Below are 21,965 nucleotides of genomic sequence, written 5' to 3'. Positions count from 1 at the left end.
ATTGCGATAATATTCCAACCGGACAATAGTGTATTCATTCAAGGAGAAAAAGAAAAAACAGCATGCTCGCGGGAACGCGCATATCCAATCTCTTTGTCCTCAGGCAGACCACTCAGTAACTGAGCTCCTATACTCTGCCCAAAGACAGGAGAAGGCTCAATCCACTTTCTGAAGGCTTTAGACAGCCAATGGAAGCCTTAGAAAGTGCAACGTAACAGCACAGACACTGTAGTTTCGAAAGAGACTAGAAAAAAGAACTACATTTCTCAGATCCTACACTTCCTGGTTGACTTTTTCTCAGGTTTTTGCCTGCCATATGAGTTCTGTTATACTCACAGACACCATTCAAACAGTTTTAGGAACTTCAGAGTGTTTTCTATCCAAATCTATCCAAATCAGTTTAGATCGGGTACGTCTTTTCATCCGGCCGTGAAAATACTGCCCCCTATCCATATCAGGTTAAAAAGCACAAACATAGAAAGTTTTGAACGAGGATAAGAAGATAATTATTTACGTGTGAGATAGATATATTGATCAGTCAAAAGTCATAAGGAACAACAAAAAATAAGTAGAACTTGTGGTTGTATACATGTGAGACCTAAATAATATATCAGGATTCATACAAATAATTATTCTAAAATTCTAGGAGAGATTAACGGGAGGTATTTATCAACATAGGTTAAGGATAATAACGGTAGAAAGCACACACACATAGTGAGTAAAAGCACTTACACATAGATTGTGAGGAGAAGCATAATAACAACAATAGTAATTGAATAAACATGGGTAGTAAATCCTCTAAGGGGATTCCGGAATTAACCGGAGATGAGAGATATATGCAAGGCAAGGATAAAATAAATATCTATTTTGGCCCGAAATGGAGAAAAAAGTACACATTTGATGGACGTTTAAATATATAAAAACTGCAATTAATGATCAAACAGATACATAGGGTATGTGGGGACAAGGCAGAGAAGCAACAGGCAGAGGGGCTCGACACCACTCGTGTGTGGCTGGCTGAAGCTAAAAAGAGAGCGGAGTGGGCAAAGAAAAAGGTAGCTACTAAGGGGGAAGAATTAGGTAGCCAGGAGCAGACAGAGAAGACTCCCACGGCTCCCACAGAGACACCACCTAAACCCAAATTAAACCCCTCCCTGGTAGAGGCGGGGAGGGAAAGTCCAGACGACGAGGTGGCGGTGATGAAACGGGGCAGCCAAACCCGGTGCCGCCCGTCCCGTCACTACCTCCCCATATGCTGGTCCTCAGGAAGCCGAGGGAGGGAGGGAGGAAGAGACACAGAAAGGAGGACAGGATTTGGCAACCTCATTGAGAAAGTGGATAGAGGTAGAGAAAGGGAGAAAGTCGAGAAAAGTGGACAGTCAAGAGAGAGGGGGAGATAGATGCTTTAACTGTCACAAACCGGGTCATTTTGCTAGATTGTGAGGCGCCGTGTAAACACTGCAATAAAGTAGGCCATAATCACCGAGACTGTAAAAAGAAAGAACAGAAAGGAGCAGAGCAGCTAATAGTAACTATCGGGGTAATTGTAGATAAGCATAAAGGAGGCTTTAAGGGAAAGGGACCTAAGAGAGAAGGGAAAAAATGGACATGATCAGACGATAGAAAGTGTTTTAATTGCGATAAAACAGGACATTTCGCCAGGGGCTGTAAAACACCCTGCAAATACTGTAACAAAGTAGGACACAATCACCGAAACTGCAGACATAAGGGGAAAGGCAGGCATGACAATCGGGGTGGGAAGGGAGAGAAGAACAATGGGCGCCCACAGCCCGATTCAGAGGAGGAAGAAGAAGAAGATGAGGCGTGACTTGATCTAGAGGTAAGGCAGAACGTTGTTTGAGTAGGGGTTATATTTTTGCCTACTGGTAAGAATAGGTGAGTTAGTTGTGCTCGCTGGGTTATATTCGGTTGTAAGAGATTCAGGTCTGAATAGTTGAATCGTAAAAGTTTTGTGATAGTTTCTGATTATGGTTTCTTGGTTTTATTGTTTCGGTAACACCAGTGAATTTGAGCAGGAAGTTAATGTATTCTAACATTATAATCTGTTTCCATTACATGGAACAATGTCAGGTCATTAAAGTGAATTGCAGTTTGAGTTAATTTTTATTTTTACAGGGACAGTGCACATTAACGCCATCAGAACAACCTTGTCCTTTACAATGTATACACATCCTCAGAAAGAGAACAGTGACAGCCTTGCAATAACACAGCAGTCAGAGTACAGCCTCCTTCAGTTTCTATTCAGTCATAAGTGGAAAGGAAATACGATGCATAACATATCTGAAAGAGCAGGATCAACAATACAGCAGTATATTTGATAGGATAGAATACTTTCCATACTGCTTACACCTATCCAAGTTTCATATCTACATGAAGTACTTAGAGGGGAGGGGCTATACTAGGGGCTGTTTCTGGGTGGAGCCATGACAGTGTATTTCACCTGAGTGAGCGCAGGTCCTGGAGGGCCAATCGGATCACCCGAGCCATCGGCGTGAACCCCGTGCCGGCTGCTAACAGGTAGAGGTGAGTGACCTCACGCAGGAGGCGGAAACTGAACGGAACACCAGTGAATTTGAGCAGGAAGTTAATGTATTCTAACATTATAATCTGTTTCCATTACATGGAACAATGTCAGGTCATTAAAGTGAATTGCAGTTTGAGTTCATTTTTATTTTTACAGGGACAGTGCACATTAATCACAGTTGTGTGTGTCTAATGGCAGGGTATTCCAGACATGAGAAGCTCTCACACTGAAAGCAGATTGACTAAAGGTGCTTTTCCTTAAGGGAACTATACAGTCACCTCTCATGGCGGACCTTGTGGATCTGCTGCCATAAGGTTTGGGTTTTCTGTTTAACAAAAGTACTGAGTGGAAGGGGAGGACATTTAGGACATTTAGAATCTTGAATACAAGACATGCGTCAGTGTATTGCATAAGATTTTTCCAACTCAGGAGCTCATGCTTTCTGAGAATGTAACAGTGATTATAGATATTGGCCTTCATACCAAGTCTGTTTGCAGACAGACTGAATGGGTTTTAATGTTGTAAAGCAAGCTTGGGCCAAACTAGTCAGGTAGTATGTTAAGGGGGGGAGTATCATAGATTTGAAGTACAGTTTGTTACCTCTGTAGTCAAACAATTTCATATGTTTTGGAAATTAGCTAGGTTGAAATTGGCTATTTTAGTTTCCTTATTAATTTGCTTTTTAAAAGCGAGGTTGGAATCAAGTATGATGCCGTGGTACTTCAAATCTGATACCACCTGGAGCTCTTCCCCTGATACATAGACATCTGTCTCAGGGGCATCAGTTGTTTTCTTTGTAGTGAGTTCTTGTGAAGCTTGTTGTTTACTATTTGCATGCATTTATCACTGTATCATCTGCATACACCGGAACTTCAGACTCTGTAAAGACCGAAGGTGTGCCACGATATCTTAAAGGAGATTTCCATTTTTCTTAGTGCCACGATATCTTAACCTGTTTAGGATAGGGGGCAGTATTTTAACGGCCGGATAAAAAACGTACCCGATTTAATCTGGTTACTACTCCTGCCCAGTAACTAGAATATGCATATAATTAGTAGATTTGGATAGAAAAGACTCTAAAGTTTCTAAAACTGTTTGAATGGTGTCTGTGAGTATAACAGAACTCATATGGCAGGCCAAAACCTGAGAAGATTCTATATGGGAAGTGCCCTGTCTGACCATTTCTTGTCCTTCTATAGCCTCTTTATCGAAAATACAGGATCTCTGCTGTAACGTGACATTTTCTAAGGCTTCCATTGGCTCTAGGAAGGCGCCAGAACATGGAATGATAGCTCTGCAGTCTCTGGGCGAAAAACAGCAGGGGTTTTGGAGAGTGGTCCTTCTGAGGACAATGACACTGGTGCGCGCGTGCATGTGACGACTCCATGTTTTTCTTTCAGTGTTTGAACGGTTACAACGTCTCCCGGTTGGAATATTATCGCTATTTTACGAGAAAAATAGCATAAAAATTGATTTTAAACAGTGTTTGACATGCTTCGAAGTACGGCAATGGAATATTTAGATTTTTTGTCACGAAACGCGCCGGCGCATCACCCTTCGGATAGTGACTTGAACGCACGAACAAAACGGAGCTATTTGGATATAACTATGGATTATTTCGAACCAAAACAACATGTTGTTGTTGAAGTAGAAGTCCTGGGAGTGCATTCTGACGAAGAACAGCAAAGGTAATCCAATTTTTCTTATAGTAAATCTGAGTTTGGTGAGGGCCAAACTTGGTGGGTGTCAAATTAGCTAGCCATGATGGCCGGGCTATGTACTCAGAATATTGCAAAATGTGCTTTCACCGAAAAGCTATTTTAAAATCTGACACCGCAATTGCATAAAGGAGTTCTGTATCTATAATTCTTAAAATAATTGATATGTTTTTTGTCAACGTTTATCATGAGTAATTTAGTAAATTCACCGGAAGTTTGCGGTGGGTATGCTAGTTCTGAACATCACATGCTAATGTAAAAAGCTGGTTTTTGATATAAATATGAACTTGATTGAACAAAACATGCATGTATTGTATAACATAATGTCCTAGGAGTGTCATCTGATGAAGATCATCAAAGGTTAGTGCTGCATTTAGCTGTGGTTTTGGTTTTTGTGACATATATGCTTGCTTTGAAAATGGCTGTGTGATAGTTTTTGGGAGGGTACTCTCCTGACATAATCCTGACATAATCTAATGTTTTGCTTTCGTTGTAAAGCCTTTTTGAAATCGGACAATGTGGTTAGATAAAGGAGAGTCTTGTCTTTAAAATGGTGTAAAATAGTCATATGTTTGAGAAATTGAAGTTTTTGCATTTTTTAGGTACTGTTTGAATGATGTCTGTGAGTATAACAGAACTCATATGGCAGGCAAAAACCAGAGAAAAATCCAACCTGGAAGTTGGACCTCAGAGGGTTTTACTCTTTTCAAATGAAGTTCTATCTAAAATACAGTGTCTGTGATGTCATGTTGCACTACCTAAGGCTTCCACTAGATGTCAACAGTCATTAGAACCTCGTTTGAGGCTTCTAGAATGCAATTTGATTGAATAATACCCGGAAGATTATGTGGTCGACCTGGGGTCGTTGCCTTACCTTGCGCACGCACTCACGAAGGATTAGCCATTTTTCTTTTTCTTTTCTAATGAATCTGCTAATGTCCGGTTGGAATATTATCGCAATTCTACGATTATAACACCCTAAAAATTGATTGTGAACATGGTTTGACATGTTACTACAAACGCTGAGGGAACTTTATAACTTTTCGTCGACGGTGGATAGATACATTTTGGAATGGGGATCTGGACGCGCCATCAAAACGGATTTATTTCGACATAAATGATGGACTTTATCGAACAAATTAACATTTCTTGTGGAAGTTGGAGACCTTCCGAGTGCATTCAGCCGAAGATCAGCAAAGGTAAGATAATATTTTTTACATATTTCAGCGTTTTGGGGATGCCGTGGCTGGACGGCTAACTGAATAGCATGGTGCTCAGTACTCAGAATATTGAACAATGTGCTTTCTACGTAAAGTTATTTTGAAATCTGACACAGCGGGTGCATAAAAGAGTACTGTATCTATAATTCTTAAAATAATTGTTATGTCAATGTTTATGATGAGTATTTTTGTAAATTCACCGGAAATTTTGGGGTGAATACATTTTCTGAACGTCACGCGCCAATGTAAAATGTTTTTTTTGGATATAAATATGAACTTGATGGTACAAAAAAATGCATGTATTGTCTAACATAATGTCCTAGGAGTGTCATCTGATGAAGATCGTCAAAGGTTAGTGCATAATTTTAGCTGGTTTTGTGCTTTTGGACAGCTAACCTTGCTTTGAAAATGGCTGTCCTTGCTAAGAAAATGGCTGTGTTGTTGTTTTTTGCTGTGGTTGTATCCTAACATAATCTAATGTTTTGCTTTCGCTGTAAAGCCTTTTTGAAATTGGACAACGTGGTTGGATTCAGGAGAGGTTTATCTTTCAAATGGTGTAAAATGTATGTATGTTTGAGAAAATTGAATTGTGGTATTTTAGTTGTTTTTGTATTTCGCGCCATGCGATCCCATTGGCTGTTGTCTAGGGGTTCCGCTGGCGGAATGGGGTTCTGCTAGCGGAATGTCTAGATGCAAGAGGTTAACGAAGATTCCCTATCCCGACCGTTCCTCACTGTGGGTGCTCCTAGAAGTGCATGGGGTGGTACCTAGCAGACCGACTAAGGGCAGGAGAGGGTTGGCGTTTTTTGGGAATATTAGAAACTCTGAGCTGCATCATAGTCTTGGTAATCTTTCTGATATATTCAGATCCACTACCTTCCGGTACTAGTTATACGACGCTGTTGTCATTGATAAGAAGTAAGAGATATACTATATATTACACTGACCATCCAGGATGAGTGACTTACAGAAGAAGGAGTCAAAGAAGGTCAAGAAGTATGATTTAAGGTAAACATTAAATAATTTCCTAGGGAAGCAGACAACTGTACAGGGATTGGGTTGGCCAGATTGAAGTACTCGGCCAACCCACCTCGGTTCACTTTAACTCCTGATGAGTACCAGTGTTATAGATACAAGACTGGCACCGAGAATTTAGGTGATTTTAATGGCTGTAAGGCAATTGTTAATGTGACAGGAGAAAATTCTTAACCTCACAGCACCTATAACTGATGTATGGCTTGTACCAGCAAAGGACGTATACGATAGACACCACCAAAAGGGTGGTTAGGAACTTGCGCCCCGGTGTTATTGGTCCAACCAGTTAGAGTTAGTCATCAGAGGCCAGTTATAGGAGGCTAAAGTAGGCACAGGAGGAGTTTTGACCAGGATGGGAGTAGCTTTGCCTAGATGGATGATATTGGCATCCCCCGGGAAGTTCCAGATGAATACAAAGCTATGAATCAAATAGGTGAAGGCTTTACCACTACGTTCTTTTGGTGGTTGACAATAAATAAAAATGTGGATTGGATTAATGACATCTATTATAATCAACAGAGATTCATGAATGAAACCGGGGATGCATTAAAGGGGTTCTCTGACCAATTATCCACCACCTCCCTCACGACCTGGCAAAATAGGCTGGCTCTCGATATGTTATTGGCAGAAAAGGACAGGGTATGTAGAATGATAGTGGTTCATTGCTGTCCGTTTATATCCGAATAACACAGCTCTAGATGGATCAGTGACCAAGGCCCTGTCTGTTTTAACCACATTGGCTAATGAGTTAGCGGAGAACTCTGGGGTGGATACCTCACTGACTGGGTGGTTCGATAGTATGTTTGGAAAATTGACAAATTTTGTAATTACCGTATTGTGGGCTGCTTTCACCTGTATGAGTGTGTTGGTGTTGTGTGGATGCTGTTTGATCCCATGTGTGAGAGGTTTAATCACCAGGACTCTAGAGAGATCGAGTACGCAACAAATGATGAGGTATGGACCGGTTCCAAGCTCCGACCAGTAGGATGACACCTTCATGCCTCCAGGCCTAGTAGATGGCTCTGTTTCTTTTAACCACGAGGAGCCCGTCTTGGATGAGACTATCTTCAATGTTTAGACAGACTGTTCATTTAATGAAGATTATAATGAAAATCCTAAAAAGAAGAGTTATAATTGGATATAGGTCTAGAACAGTCAGTGAGGAGTATCTGACGTAAATACATGTATTGGTTTTGTTTGCTTTTGTATAACATTTATGATTCCATATGGCGATTGATGTATCAGTGTGTATTATTTAGTCATGGAGTGGATTGATAAGGGAATGTATATGTTTAAAGGTAATGACTAAACATTTCCACCCTGAAACGTAATTATGACATTATGTAACATATATAATGAATAATTAGACAAACGTAACTATTAGATTCTGTAACATGTATAATGAATTAGAATGATAAACTTCAGTCTAATAAGGTTTGGTCGAGACAAGTAGAAATGTGTGTGAGACTAAGAAAATACCAAGAACAATTCAACTGTATATGACCTGACCTGGCTAGAACTCTGAGAAACTTACGGCAGGAAAGGGAGTCCCATCAAGATCCCTCTAATCTCGGGGGAATGGAACTGCCACCTTGGTAGTGATAAACAGTGGTGAGAACTATGGGGAAGTATACATCCCACCTACTGTTCGTGTGTATGTATGTGCGTAGGCTATCTACTGTTTGTGTGTAGGTATGTGCGTAAGTAGGGAGGGAGTGAGTTAAAAAAAATGACATGTTCTTTGCATTTTGACTTTAGAACGTTCTCGTGAATAAACTTTACGGACCTTTCGCATAAGCTGAGACTTTGCCTAATTATTATTAAACCCAGGGTCTTATAAACCTCGGGGATTGGTCAAAGCTTATTGATTGTTAGTTATTATCATTGGGATTGAAAATTCTCGTGACAACTGTACAGCTAGTCTTCGTTGTAATGGAGAATGTTTTTCTTCTTTAACTGACTGACTGGGAAATAAACATCCTCCATCTGTCCCAATGTTGCAGCTGGGCCTGCATCGCCAGGCAACCACACACATCACTCAACACTAGCATATTTTCAGGTAATGGGGGCCAGATGAGGACAATTACATTGCCTGAAGCCCTGACAGTGAGCATAGTTTACACAGAAAGATAAAGAAAGAAGCCTCTATATTTCCTGTCCACTTCTGTGCAGATGGACTGGTAGGACAATTACTTTTCCAGGAAGAAGGTGGTCATGGATTTAGATATGTATTGATTCCACTGTTAAGAGGACAAGACACAAGACAAAGGCCAGGAAATCTGATTCATTGGAGGTGGAAAGGAAAGATGGGTTATATTCTGGCACCCTGACTATGTAGAAGGCTGGACTCTGAGAAGGGGTCGGGAGGATAGATGCGATAAAACAACCTGTTTATGAGTTTTTAAATAGAAACTAAATTACACCATCAATCCTGTTTGGGGGCTGAGCAATCTCCCCCTATAACTGATTTATCTGAATAGTGCCTGCTTCTGCTGATGTATGAATAAGAGAGGAGAGCGAGAGAGGCAGAGAGAGAGGAGAGAAAAGAGAAAGGGAGGTGACAAAATGATACAGGGTGAGAGAGAGAGATGAGGAGAAAAGATAGGGTCTAACTAGGGCTGTGACGATTATAGGATTTTAGGTAACAATTAATTGTCATGCAAATGACCACAGTTATTGTCATAATTGTCTTTTTTGTTGAATTTTTTTTTGAACTTGTAATGCATCTTTGAAAATGAGCTACGACTTACCTACTAAATACAACAGCATTGGTGACACCCCTATCTCAAAAACTAATGGTTTGGACTGCTTGGATCTTTTGGAAATGAAGCTTCTCCTCCCGACCGTGCCGTTCTGCTCGTAAAATGACGACCAAACGTACCCACTTCATGTAAAAATGCTATTATCTACTTGAATATAAAAGTTGACAATTGTCCATAATTGTTGGTTACATGATTATAATTGATAATTGTGCCAGCCTAACTACTTGTAACATCTGACATTTAATACTCAAAATACATAAATGAGACTAGAATTGCAAAGTGCTACTATTAATCATAACTATATCCCTAATCACAATGGTAAGAGTATAGTCATCCCTGTGAATGTTAACTTCATAATCATGTTATTACTAATGGTCAGGTAAATGCAGTAACCTATCATAATCACAATCAATGCTTGTTTACTGCATTTTAAAGACTAAATGTTGTTAAAGGGTTTTTTATTTTAATCGACACACAGGAGTCAAGAACTTCTGTCACCTAGTCTACTTGTATACGCAGCAGCAAAACATGTAATTGAGTTTATGGTAAACAAAAGGTCATCTAATCAATCCTGGTTGGAAGAAAAATAACCTTCCATCTGGTTTCTGATGTGCTATTTTTTTTCTTCATGTTGTTGTTGTTGCCTACCTTGCTCACTTATCTGAGACATTAGTATTCCACAGCGTGGCTAAACCACCTACAGATTGACGTATGCTGCTCTACATCTCACACGCAAGCAATGAAAAAAAAACAAGTTTGTCAATTGATTTTGTGTACAGCCTACGTCTACACACAGCAAGGTTAAAGTAGGAGCCCGTTATAAAACGAATACGCTTCACCTCTATATATGAACTTACATATGAACACAGCACATGAACACACACATACATTTACACACACAGAAACAAACGCACGCACACACAAAACGCACACACAAAACGCACACAACCTACTCACTAACAACCTTATATTTCTTTACTTTACTCTTATTATTATCTATCCGAATGCCTAGTCACTTTACCTTGCCTTCAAGTATATCTCAACCTCAAGTAGCTCGTACCTCTGCACATTGATCTGGTACTCCCTGTACATAGCTCCACATTGATCTGGTACTCCCTGTACATAGCTCCACATTGATGTGGTACTCCTTGTATATACCTCTACACAATGATCTGGTACTCCCTGTATATACCTCTACACAATGATGTGGTACTCCCTGTATATAGCTCCACATTGATCTGGTACTCCCTGTACATAGCTCCACATTGATCTGGTACTCCTTGTATATAGCTCCACATTGATCTGGTACTCCCTGTATATAGCTCCACATTGATCTGGTACTCCCTGTATATACCTCTACACATTAATCTGGTACTCCCTGTATATAGCTCCACATTGATCTGGTACTCCCTGTATATAGCTCCACATTGATCTGGTACTCCCGGTATATACCTCTACACATTGATCTGGTACTCCCGGTATATACCTCTACACATTGATCTGGTACTCCCGGTATATACCTCTGCACATTGATCTGGTACTCCCTGTATATACCTCTGCTCATTGATCTGGTACTCCCTGTATATAGCTCCACATTGATCTGGTACTCCCTGTAAATAGCTCCACATTGATCCGGTATTCCTTGTATATACCTCTACACAATGATCTGGTACTCCTTATATATACACCTCTACACAATGATCTGGTACTCCTTGTATATACACCTCTACACAATGATCTGGTACTCCTTATATATACACCTCTACACAATGATCTGGTACTCCCTGTATATACCTCTACACAATGATCTGGTACTCCTTATATATACACCTCTACACAATGATCTGGTACTCCTTGTATATACACCTCTACACAATGATCTGGTACTCCTTATATATACACCTCTACACAATGATCTGGTACTCCCTGTATATACCTCTACACAATGATCTGGTTCTCCCTGTATATAGCTCCACATTGATCTGGTACTCCCTGTATATAGCTCCACATTGATCTGGTACTCCCGGTATATACCTCTGCACATTGATCTGGTACTCCCGGTATATACCTCTGCACATTGATCTGGTACTCCCGGTATATACCTCTGCTCATTGATCTGGTACTCCCTGTATATAGCTCCACATTGATCTGGTACTCCCTGTAAATAGCTCCACATTGATCCGGTTTTCCTTGTATATACCTCTACACAATGATCTGGTACTCCTTGTATATACACCTCTACACAATGATCTGGTACTCCTTATATATACACCTCTACACAATGATCTGGTACTCCCTGTATATACCTCTACACAATGATCTGGTACTCCCTGTATATAGCTCCACATTGATCTGGTACTCCCTGTATATAGCTCCACATTGATCTGGTACTCCCGGTATATACCTCTACACATTGATCTGGTACTCCCGGTATATACCTCTGCACATTGATCTGGTACTCCCGGTATATACCTCTGCACATTGATCTGGTACTCCCAGTATATACCTCTGCTCATTGATCTGGTACTCCCTGTATATAGCTCCACATTGATCTGGTACTCCCTGTAAATAGCTCCACATTGATCCGGTTTTCCTTGTATATACCTCTACACAATGATCTGGTACTCCCTGTATATACCTCTACACAATGATCTGGTACTCCTTATATATACACCTCTACACAATGATCTGGTACTCCTTGTATATACACCTCTACACAATGATCTGGTACTCCTTATATATACACCTCTACACAATGATCTGGTACTCCCTGTATATACCTCTACACAATGATCTGGTACTCCTTATATATACACACCTCTACACAATGATGTGGTACTCCCTGTATATACCTCCACACAATGATGTGGTACTCCCTGTATATAGCTCCACATTGATGTGGTACTCCCTGTATATAGCTCCACATTGATGTGGTACTCCCTGTATATACCTCTACACATTGATCTGGTACTCCCTGTATATAGCTCTACACAATGATGTGGTACTCCCTGTATATAGCTCCACATTAATGTGGTACTCCCTGTATATAGCTCCACATTGATGTGGTACTCCCTGTATATACCTCCACATTGATGTGGTACTCCCTGTATATACCTCTACACATTGATCTGGTACTCCCTGTATATAGCTCCACATTGATGTGGTACTCCCTGTATATACCTCTACACATTGATGTGGTACTCCCTGTATATAGCTCCACATTGATGTGGTACTCCCTGTATATAGCTCCACATTGATGTGGTACTCCCTGTATATAGCTCCACATTGATGTGGTACTCCCTGTATATACCTCCACATTGATGTGGTACTCCCTGTATATACCTCTACACATTGATGTGGTACTCCCTGTATATAGCTCCACATTGATGTGGTACTCCCTGTATATAGCTCCATTCTTGTGTATTTTATTTGATTCCTCTTTTGATCGTTACTATTTAAAACTATATATATAATAATTCAACTCTGCATCTTTGGAAATGGTTCGGAATTTCAATGTAACGTCTACACCAGTTGTATTTGGTGTATTTGATAAATAACATTTGAACAACCCACTTAGCTGTAACAGTGAGGTTTACTGGGGGCCTCAGACTTACCGATGTTGAGGTTGTTTAGGTGTGGAGTCAACACTCCATCTGGGTAGACTTTGATCATGAGGAAGATGTCAGTGGCTGCAGTCCCCTGTGTGGAGTCCAGTGTAGCTGGTACCACTGTTTCCTCGACTGGCGTGTAGGGCTTCATCACCTCACTGTCTACACATATAGCATTAGCAATGAATTACATGTGATGCTATGGGATTAGCGGTAGCCCAGATATAGTGTTAGTCAACTGTCTACACATTTCATAAGGCTTGTTTTTCTCTGGAGGCCAGGAAGGAGCTGGTACGATCGATAGATCGATATATATATATATATATATATATATATATATGCAGGCCTCAACCACTACCCTGAGAGCAATTGATTCAGTATAGCATGCGGCCCTCAGGTTCATTAACAATCAAAAACATTTAACACGTCATTGTGATCTCTACAGCGCCGTTGGCTGGTCGTCATTGACCTTGCGTAGGCTTAAACACGGGTATACACTGATTTATAAGGATATTGGGTAAAATGCCACTTTATCTCTGTTCTTTTTTAATCAGATCAGTTACGGTCACATTCTCAATTGCTTTTAACAGTACCAAGAATTAAAACAGGTCATGGTAAGAATAGTTTTAGTTACTCAGCTCTGTGGTCCTGGAATTCTCTCCTGAACATTTAAACATGTGATGATATAGTCACGTTGGTGGAGTTTAAACACTTGGTCGATGTAAATATCATAGAAGCGTGTAATTGTCTTTAGAACAGCTGGTTTTCAGTTACGACATTTGTGTATTTTTACGTAATAGTTGTACTGTATATGTGTCTATAGTTTCGTTCAATGTTGTTTTGTCTGAAACGTTGCTGCTGCTGTTGGACCAGGTCTCTCTTGAAAAATTGATTTTATCTCAATGAGAAAAACCTTTATAAATAAAGGTTAAATACAATTTTTTTATGTAGCATAGCATAAGCACGAGCAATGGACCGCATGGGCTGCTTTGGGATTAGCGCTTGTCGAGATGTAGCGTTAGCATTAGCATGGATCTATAGGCTAGGCCTTACCTTGGATGAGGGACTTGAGGTAGATGTGTTTCCCAACCGGCACGTGCATGAGCGTCCCTAGAGGGAGTTGTAACCGGAACACCCAGGTGTCGTGTGTGACCGCTGTCTTAGAAACTAACATACACTCTCTGTAGAAGATCGCTACAGAGAGAGAGAGTGAATAACTAACATGTGATTTTGGTTAATAGGGGAATGTAATAAAATCAATTCAGAAGATAAGACAAATGGATAAACATCTCTTTGGATGTGTCTGAAATGTCATTCTGGCTCTTTCTTTCATCTTTTCTTGATTCCTGACTTCCTCTCTCCTTGCCTCATCAAAATGCATTGGAGGTGAAAGTCCAAGGTCCCTCCCCCCTTACATTCTCCTCCAAAGCGTTTTGAGAAGGTGAGGAGTGAGGCTGTGAGGAATCAAGGAAAGACATATTGGAAAAGAGCCCCTATTCATACCTCGATCTTTCTTCCTGAAAAGAGAATCATGGAATTCCAGTGGTTCACCAAGCTCCTCCCACTTTCCTTTGGCCGCTTTACGCATGCTGACCTGAATCTTCCCCACAGCACACGCTGTGTGGACTGTACCAGCATAGTGAGAGAGAGCGAGAGAGAGGGGGGAAGAGAGGGAGGGAGAGGAGAGAAGGAGAAAGATGGGAAGGGAGAGATCGAGGGAGGGAGTTGGTAAACGTTAACAGTTATATTTATATATATATTTTATATTTATATTTTTTTTATATTTATATTTTAGTCATTTAGCAGACGCTCTTATCCAGAGCGACTTACAGTAGTGAATGCATACATTTCAAACATTATATATATTTTTTTCCGTACTGGTCCCCCGTGGGAATCGAACCCACAACCCTGACGTTGCAAACACCATGCTCTACCAACTGAGCCACAGGGGACCTAGTCAGCTTTAGCTTATGAAAGAAAAGACATCAGACCAGAAAATGTTCTCCTTACCAGCAACGCTTCCATCTACTTCTTGGGCTAGACCTGAAAAAGAGAGCCTCCTAGTGAGTAGTTTACCAGAAATGTATAGAAATCAAATGCATCACCCCATTTACAGAGAGATAGAGAAGGAAAGAGAGACAGAGTAAGAGAGAGACAGACAGAGGGGGATAGAGATAGACCGATATTGAGGGTTTAGTGGAAATGGGCACAGTGTTTTTTTCCTCTGGTTGACACAGTCAATATTTCCCTCCAACATTAATAAGCCAGGGATAAACACTGGACACTAATGGTGTCAAGTCCTCTGGCAGGCTGGAACACAGATGGAGAAATAAGCTCTGAAAGCACTCAATAATATAATTACAGCTGATAATGGACTAGGTCTGTGATGGTCATGGAATTCTGGATGACGATAATTGGCCAGCCAAAATGACCATGATCACAGTAACAACCGTTCGAATAGCAAACAATAATAAGAAAAAACACATTTTTTTGACACACATTTTTTCCTTCTCATCGCCGCTCCTGACTGCACATGCTGTGTAGTGGAGGGGGGGGGGGGTCATTGCCTAGGCAACCGAAGCCTCTTTTGCAACAACACCTTGCTTGTTTCAGCAAGGAGCAACAAAGTTTCAACACGTTGTTATTAGTCCATGTTACACCAGAAATGGACTCAACCACACAAATGTCGGCTGTCCTGTCTTCTGTCAGCTGTTCGTTCAACACCACAACAAAAAATGTAATAAAAATGGTACATATATTTTTTAAGGGGGTCTTCATCGGTTAAAGGGTAAAGGTAATTGTGCCAGACCTAACTAGGGTACAGGATAGCGTTGTGACAAATGTCACAACAAAAACTGCAATTTGGTTTATTGTTTACATGATAAGAAGAAGAAAAAAAATCTTAAAACTAAACTATTCACAATGCAGATATGGTGCTGCGTATGACCGCCAAGGGGCAATGCAGTTCAAACTAACGCAGTCATGGCAACCCATAGACTGTAAAAAATATAGATGAAGCCATCGATGACTTCACCCCATTGTTTCCTATGAGAATGCTCAGTGGCACATTTGAAGATCAGGAAGTGTATTTTCAGCAAGTCACCATCTTACTTCATGGAGGAGTTTTTGAAAACATTGCATGAGCAGTTGACGTTGCAGGCTAGCTCAGTACTGCCTCCTCTCATTAAGTATCTCAAGTTGAAGGCCGACCGAGGTACTGCAGGCTGCCATTAGCAACTAATTTATCCTTCTAACTCGTCTGTGTGCAATTTTAAAGTAATTGGTGCAAGGACATACATCTGGTGAAATCGAAGCAATTATTGGTACCATGGTCGTGTTCAGTGTTTTTTCTTTTAATGATGAATATTGACCAGAAAGATCGCCATTTCCCCATTCACTATAATGGGGGATACTGTTTTCTGGAAACAATGCCAGCAGTATCACGGTCGGCCTTTAACTTGAAATCCTCAACGTGAGGGGGCAGTTGTTCTCCCCTGTGGCTACCAGACAGCCCTCACCTTTCTGCTGCACCCACTCAGCAACGATGGTAGTTCATGCCATTTTTAGGTTCTCTGCTGTGTGCCTTCATGTTCTCAGTGGTCAGTACATGGGACTTCATTTCAGGGCTGGGCGATATGCCCAAAATATCATATCACATTTTTGATGGTATGTTTATGAATAATACAAATTCTAAATATGCTTTATGAATAGTTCATGAACCTAGGGTGGCAACACAAATTATAACTGATTCAATGGGTCTTTCTCCATTCTGATTGTTTTATACTGTTCGATCCAACTTCAAACAAAAATTGGCATTTTCATACATTTCTGCATTTCCGTTATAATTGCCACACTGTGCCATGCAAGGCTGCATGATATGGGCAAAAAATATATAGACCTAGTTAATTGGTGAACTGCTGGAATAGAATGATTATAGTTGGAATATAGTGGGCAGCACCTTGAATACATTGTTGTTTGATATGACAACAATTGAATAAGCCTGCCAGGGAGGAATTATTGACAGGGTAGGAAACAAAGTGTTGGTCAGTGTTTCCAGGGGACTTTAATTAGATGTTACATTACATGTTTGCTTACGAGAAACACAGTTTTCACGCCACTTCGATACATCTACGACCAGAAGTGACTTTTTCACAGCAGGTTAGGAGAATTTACGCAGCAAGTTAGGATAATTCATGCAGCAGGTTAGGAGACTGACGTTAAGGTTAGGAAAAGAGTTAAGGTTAGCGAAAACACTCTCCTAACCTACAAAGAAAATCACATCCAGTCGTAGCTGTATTGAAGTGGCGTGAAAAGAGTGTGTCACAGCTGTTTTACCTAATGTAGCTAGCTAACATTCATGCTTCACCTATTCCTCTCTGATTTAGAAGATACCGTTGCACAAACAACATGCTTATCTAGGCCTACACCAGCACTGGTACCTAGTGATGGGGAAACAAAGCTAATTCCAGTAAATTACTTCCAAGTACACTGCTTAGCGATTTCAATGCATGCCTTGGAGCGCTGGCATCAAATGTAACATTACTACTGGTACCTGGCTGTATAGCGTTTGCTCTGACTCCTAGTAAATTTAGCAAGCTAACTAACGTTAGCAATTAGCATTAGCAGTTAACACGATTTATTTTTGTCACAACTTGCTAAGAAAAGAAACTAATAGCGTAATTATAGAATGCTTCTGAAAAGCAGCATCGTTTTCACCAATATCTTGTTACATCTATCTGACCATGCAGACAGCAGAGTGAATAGCAAGAAAGTGCTCGTGACTCACGTGGTCAAGCAACTGCTCTCTCCTTGAGTGACAGGGGTCAGGGCTTGGTGCGGGAAGCGGCATGCATCAGGAGGGAGAAAAATGTCTCAAGTAGAAAACTATCAAAACTGACATGACACGCGCCAGAGTTTCCCATCACATTTAACAAACCAAACACTGAAATACCGTTATAGAAGGTAAAGTAAAAAATCCAAACCGGTCCGTGCATAGTAAAATATAGTATACCGCCCATCCCTACCTTGTCCCACTTCTCATCAATGTGGTGTTTCGTTGAAGTGATGATGTAAGACAGTATGTTCATACAGTAGATGTCCAACAATGTATTTTGCTGCACCTGCGATAACTTCTGCAAATCTGTGTACGCGACCAATAAACTTTGATTTGATATTGCTAATGCCACGGTTAATGCCACGTATGAGGTGTTTGACTTTGAGAGCTTGCGTTTTGTACTTGCAGAGCAATCATTGTACAATTTCTCCATCTGGGCCATCACGGTTGTTCGATATGGCATCTTGTACTCTAGTTCTAGATATGCCATTAGTGCATTGAAGCCGACATACTCTACCATTGAAAATGGCTGCAGATCAACTGGCTGTGATTTTCTCACTACGTCCCTTATCGCACTTCTTTCGTGTGAAGACTGAAGAGCCTGTCTAATGCCTGTTGTTTGGGGCCTGCGCTGCTGCTGCCAGCAACGGTTTGGGTGTCAAGGTGCATCCCTTTCAGACTGTTCAGCATTGCACCTGTACTGCCACTGTAGCTCAATTCCACCTCGCAAAGTTTGCGTTTCATCACCTTCTCATTTAACTTCTCAAAGTATTGCCATACAGGACTTCGCTGCTGTCACTTCCCTGTCATTTTTCCCAACTGTTAACGACGATGAAGTTCAGAGTGCTTTATATCCGTGGCAAATCATTTGAAAGATGCATATCTCCTACTAACGTTACAGCATTGTTACGTTAGGTATGTCCCCTTTATGATGATGATCGGGACCTGTTAGTGCTAGTTGTGATAACTGCACTGTGATTTACATTTTACGGGAGGAAATAAGAAAAAGCTATAATAATCAACATAGTTTTTCGGTTAACGATGCCAATTTGGTTTAAACATTCACACCCCTAGTACAGGATGGTTAGAGAGAAAGAGAGAGAGTAGGACTGTAATAGATGGATAAAAGAAAGGAGATTGAAAGAGGCGGCTGTTTTGTTTTGTACACTTTGTACAAAATAATAAAACGCAGAACTACAGGATGTTTCTTAACATAACTCTTTATTAACTAGCTACAACTACATGTTAGCCTATCTCCAACCACGATCAACTGCCCATGACCTAACCGTCTGGGTGGTCTTAACCAATCACCGCACAGTATGATACGGCGGTAAAATGCATCCAATTATAATTCAGTATGTATTCACATATGAATATTACATCCCCCTTCTTTTAAACAAAATACAAATGTTTTACATATTCTAAGCTTTTCTTTTGGATACATGCTCTGTAGTTTGAACTCAAGGTAGGTAACCATTTATATTGCATAATACACCAACTGAATCAACATAGACTCTGAAACAATGATCCAACTTTTCAAACAAGGGATTCTCAGCAACTCAGCTTTCACTGTAGAAATGACATCTTAACATTTGAAACAAATACAATACCAAAGCATGTCAAGTGAACTTTCAATAACAAGTTTACAGTCTGGAACGCTTTTAGGGCAGCGATCCGCCTACACCCTTTGACATTTCACAGGTCGAGGACAGCTCTGGGCTTGACCTCTCTTCCTGACCTTGTGCGATATGATGTTGAGCATGCTTCTGTGTCAGTCAACAGCTCTTGTGGTGTTGCAGGTAAGTGTGGTGTATGTTGTGCTGTGTGTGTGTTTAGTCCATCACGTTCTCTTTCAGGGGAACAGTTCATCTCATCAGTGTGTTGTTCTTTTGTGTTCAGTAAGTGACGACGATTGCGGCGGTACACTGCTCCTTCTGCTGTGCGGACGTGATATGAACGTTCAGTGTCAGCTGGCTGGATGACGACTGCTGGTTTCCAGAGGCCATGCTCCTGGATTCTAACTGACTCTCCGTCGATCAGTGGTGGCAGTGGTCTAGCTGACCTGTCGTAGTATCGCTTTTGTTGTTGTTGTCTCTGTGCACGTTTTTCATGCATTTCCTTGTAGCTGACAACCTCAGGTTGCAGCTGCTGGTTGGTGCTGGGAAGGGTTGAGCGAAGTCTGCGGCTCATCAACAGCTGGGCTGGTGATTTGAAGTTGTCAACTGGAGTGTTGCGGTATTCAAGGAGACTGAGGTAGGGGTCTCTCTTGTCTGCTTTTGCTTTGTCCATGAGTGATTTAGCAATCTGCACAGATTTTTCAGCAAGGCCATTACTTTGAGGGTAATGTGGGCTTGTGGTGACATGTGTGAACTCCCATGCTTTTGTGAAGGATTCAAACTCATTTGATTTGTAACAGGGCCCATTGTCAGATATTAAAGTCTCTACAATGCCATGCCTGGCAAAGGCTGCTTTCAGCTTGTGTATCACAGCTGCAGATGTGGCGCTGTGAAGCTTGTCGAGTTCGAAGTATCTGCTGTAGTAGTCCACTGTTACGATGTAGTCCTCGTTGTTCCAGGTGAACAGATCGGTTGCCACAACCTGCCAGGGTCGGTCTGGGATACAGTGAGGTAACATTGGCTCTTTGGTGTTTGAGGGGCGTCTTTCAAGACAGATGGTGCATCTACCAACAATGTCCTCTATTTGTTTGCACATTCCAGGCCAAAACAAAATGTCCCGTGCTCTCTGTTTGCACTTTTCCATGCCCATGTGTCCAGCATGGATCTTTGTCAAAATCTCTTCTCTGAGACTGGTAGGAATAATGATTTTCTCTCCTTTGAAAATGATTCCGTTGATCTGTGATAGTTCATCACGATGGTTCCAGAATTCTGAGACGCTCTGAGGGCATTTTCTCCTCTCCTCAGGCCATCCATCCTGTATGACTTTCCTCAGCTGTGTGAGTTGTGAGTCCTTGTCTGTTTCTGCTTGGATCTCCTTCAGTTTCGTGTCACTAACTGGTAAGTTGCTGTACACAGTGTGCACTTGCATGTCCATGCCCTCACTGAGGCTGCTGTCCTTGTAGGTAAGAAACTTCCTGGAGAGTGTGTCTGCGACAGGGATGTCTTTGCCTGGACGGTGAGTGATTGTGAAGTCGTATTTTTGTAGTTGAAGGATCATTCTCTGTAGCCTTGGCGGGGCTGCAGCTAGTGGTTTCCTCATGATTGACTCAAGGGGCTTGTGGTCGGATTCCACAATGACTTGTCGTCCATATACGTACTGATGGAAACGTTTACATCCGAACAGAATGGCATAGAGCTCCTTTTCGATTTGAGCGTAGTTGATTTCACAGTCTGTGAGAGATTTGGAAGCGTAGCCGATGGGCTTTCCTTCTTGCAGTAGCACTGCACCTAGTCCATACTTCGACGCGTCCACTTGGAGTCTGAGCTCTTTGTTGGGGTCGTAGTAGGCAAGGATTGGTCCTGGTTCTCTCGTGATCAAGTCTTTCACATTCTGGAAAGCAATGTCGTGTTGCTTGTCCCAAAGAAACTCACTGGACTGCTTTTGCAGTTGACGCAGGGGTGCATTAGCATTGGAGAGGCTGGGTGCGAACTTGGCTAAGTAGTTGACCATGCCAAGCACTGTTTCCAGCTCTGCACGGTTCTTTGGTGGCTCCATTTCTTTTATGGCTGAGATCTTCTGTGGATCTGGCTTGATTCCATTCGCTGTGAGAAGATGTCCGAAGTAGCTGACCTCTGTAGCGCTGACTGTGCTCTTCTCGGGGTTGAGCCGGACTCCTCTCTCGCGGGACCTTTGCAGCATCGCGCGGAGGTTTCGGTCGTGCTCCTCTTTGGTTCGACCATAAACAAGGATGTCGTCCACAATTGCCACAACTCCGTCGAGGCCTTCATATACTTCGTCAATCTTTCGCTGAAACTCGTCTTGGGCTGAGATAATCCCAAAAGGCAGGCGACGGAACCTGTAGCGTCCAAACGGTGTGTTGAATGTTGTGAGCTTAGATGACTCTTCTGTGAGCTTGATAGCCCAGTAGCCTGATCTAGCGTCCATGACACTGAAGTAGTGTGCTCCCGCTAGCTTGTGCGTGATACCATCTAGCGTCGGTAAAGGGTAATGTGGCCGTTTGATAGCCTTGTTCAAGTCTCTTGGGTCGAGGCATACTCGGAGCTTGCCTGTGCGTGGTTTCTCCACCACCACTAACGCGTTTACCCAGTCAGTCGGTTCTGTAACC

General features: G+C 41.6%; 1 protein-coding gene across 2 annotated transcripts in view; it reads right to left on the bottom strand.

Annotated features, from left to right (window-relative positions):
- LOC106579451 (cytochrome b5 reductase 4) overlaps positions 1–21,965 on the bottom strand; it is a 44,791-nt gene that overhangs the window by 13,851 nt on the left and 8,975 nt on the right. For both annotated transcript variants that reach the window (XM_014159384.3, XM_014159375.3), the window contains 4 exons: positions 14,899–14,931; positions 14,392–14,514; positions 13,942–14,082; positions 12,895–13,050 (listed from right to left, as the gene is read on the bottom strand). In XM_014159384.3, the coding sequence (XP_014014859.1) occupies positions 12,895–13,050; positions 13,942–14,082; positions 14,392–14,514; positions 14,899–14,931 (453 nt within the window). The remainder of the gene's footprint in view (positions 1–12,894; positions 13,051–13,941; positions 14,083–14,391; positions 14,515–14,898; positions 14,932–21,965) is intronic.

Source organism: Salmo salar, chromosome 02 (genome assembly GCF_965601325.2).
Source record: "Salmo salar chromosome 02, fSalSal1, whole genome shotgun sequence".
Classification (NCBI taxonomy): Eukaryota; Metazoa; Chordata; class Actinopteri; order Salmoniformes; family Salmonidae; genus Salmo; species Salmo salar.
Note: the sequence above shows the minus strand (reverse complement) of the source record. Positions and strands in the feature narration are given on the sequence as shown.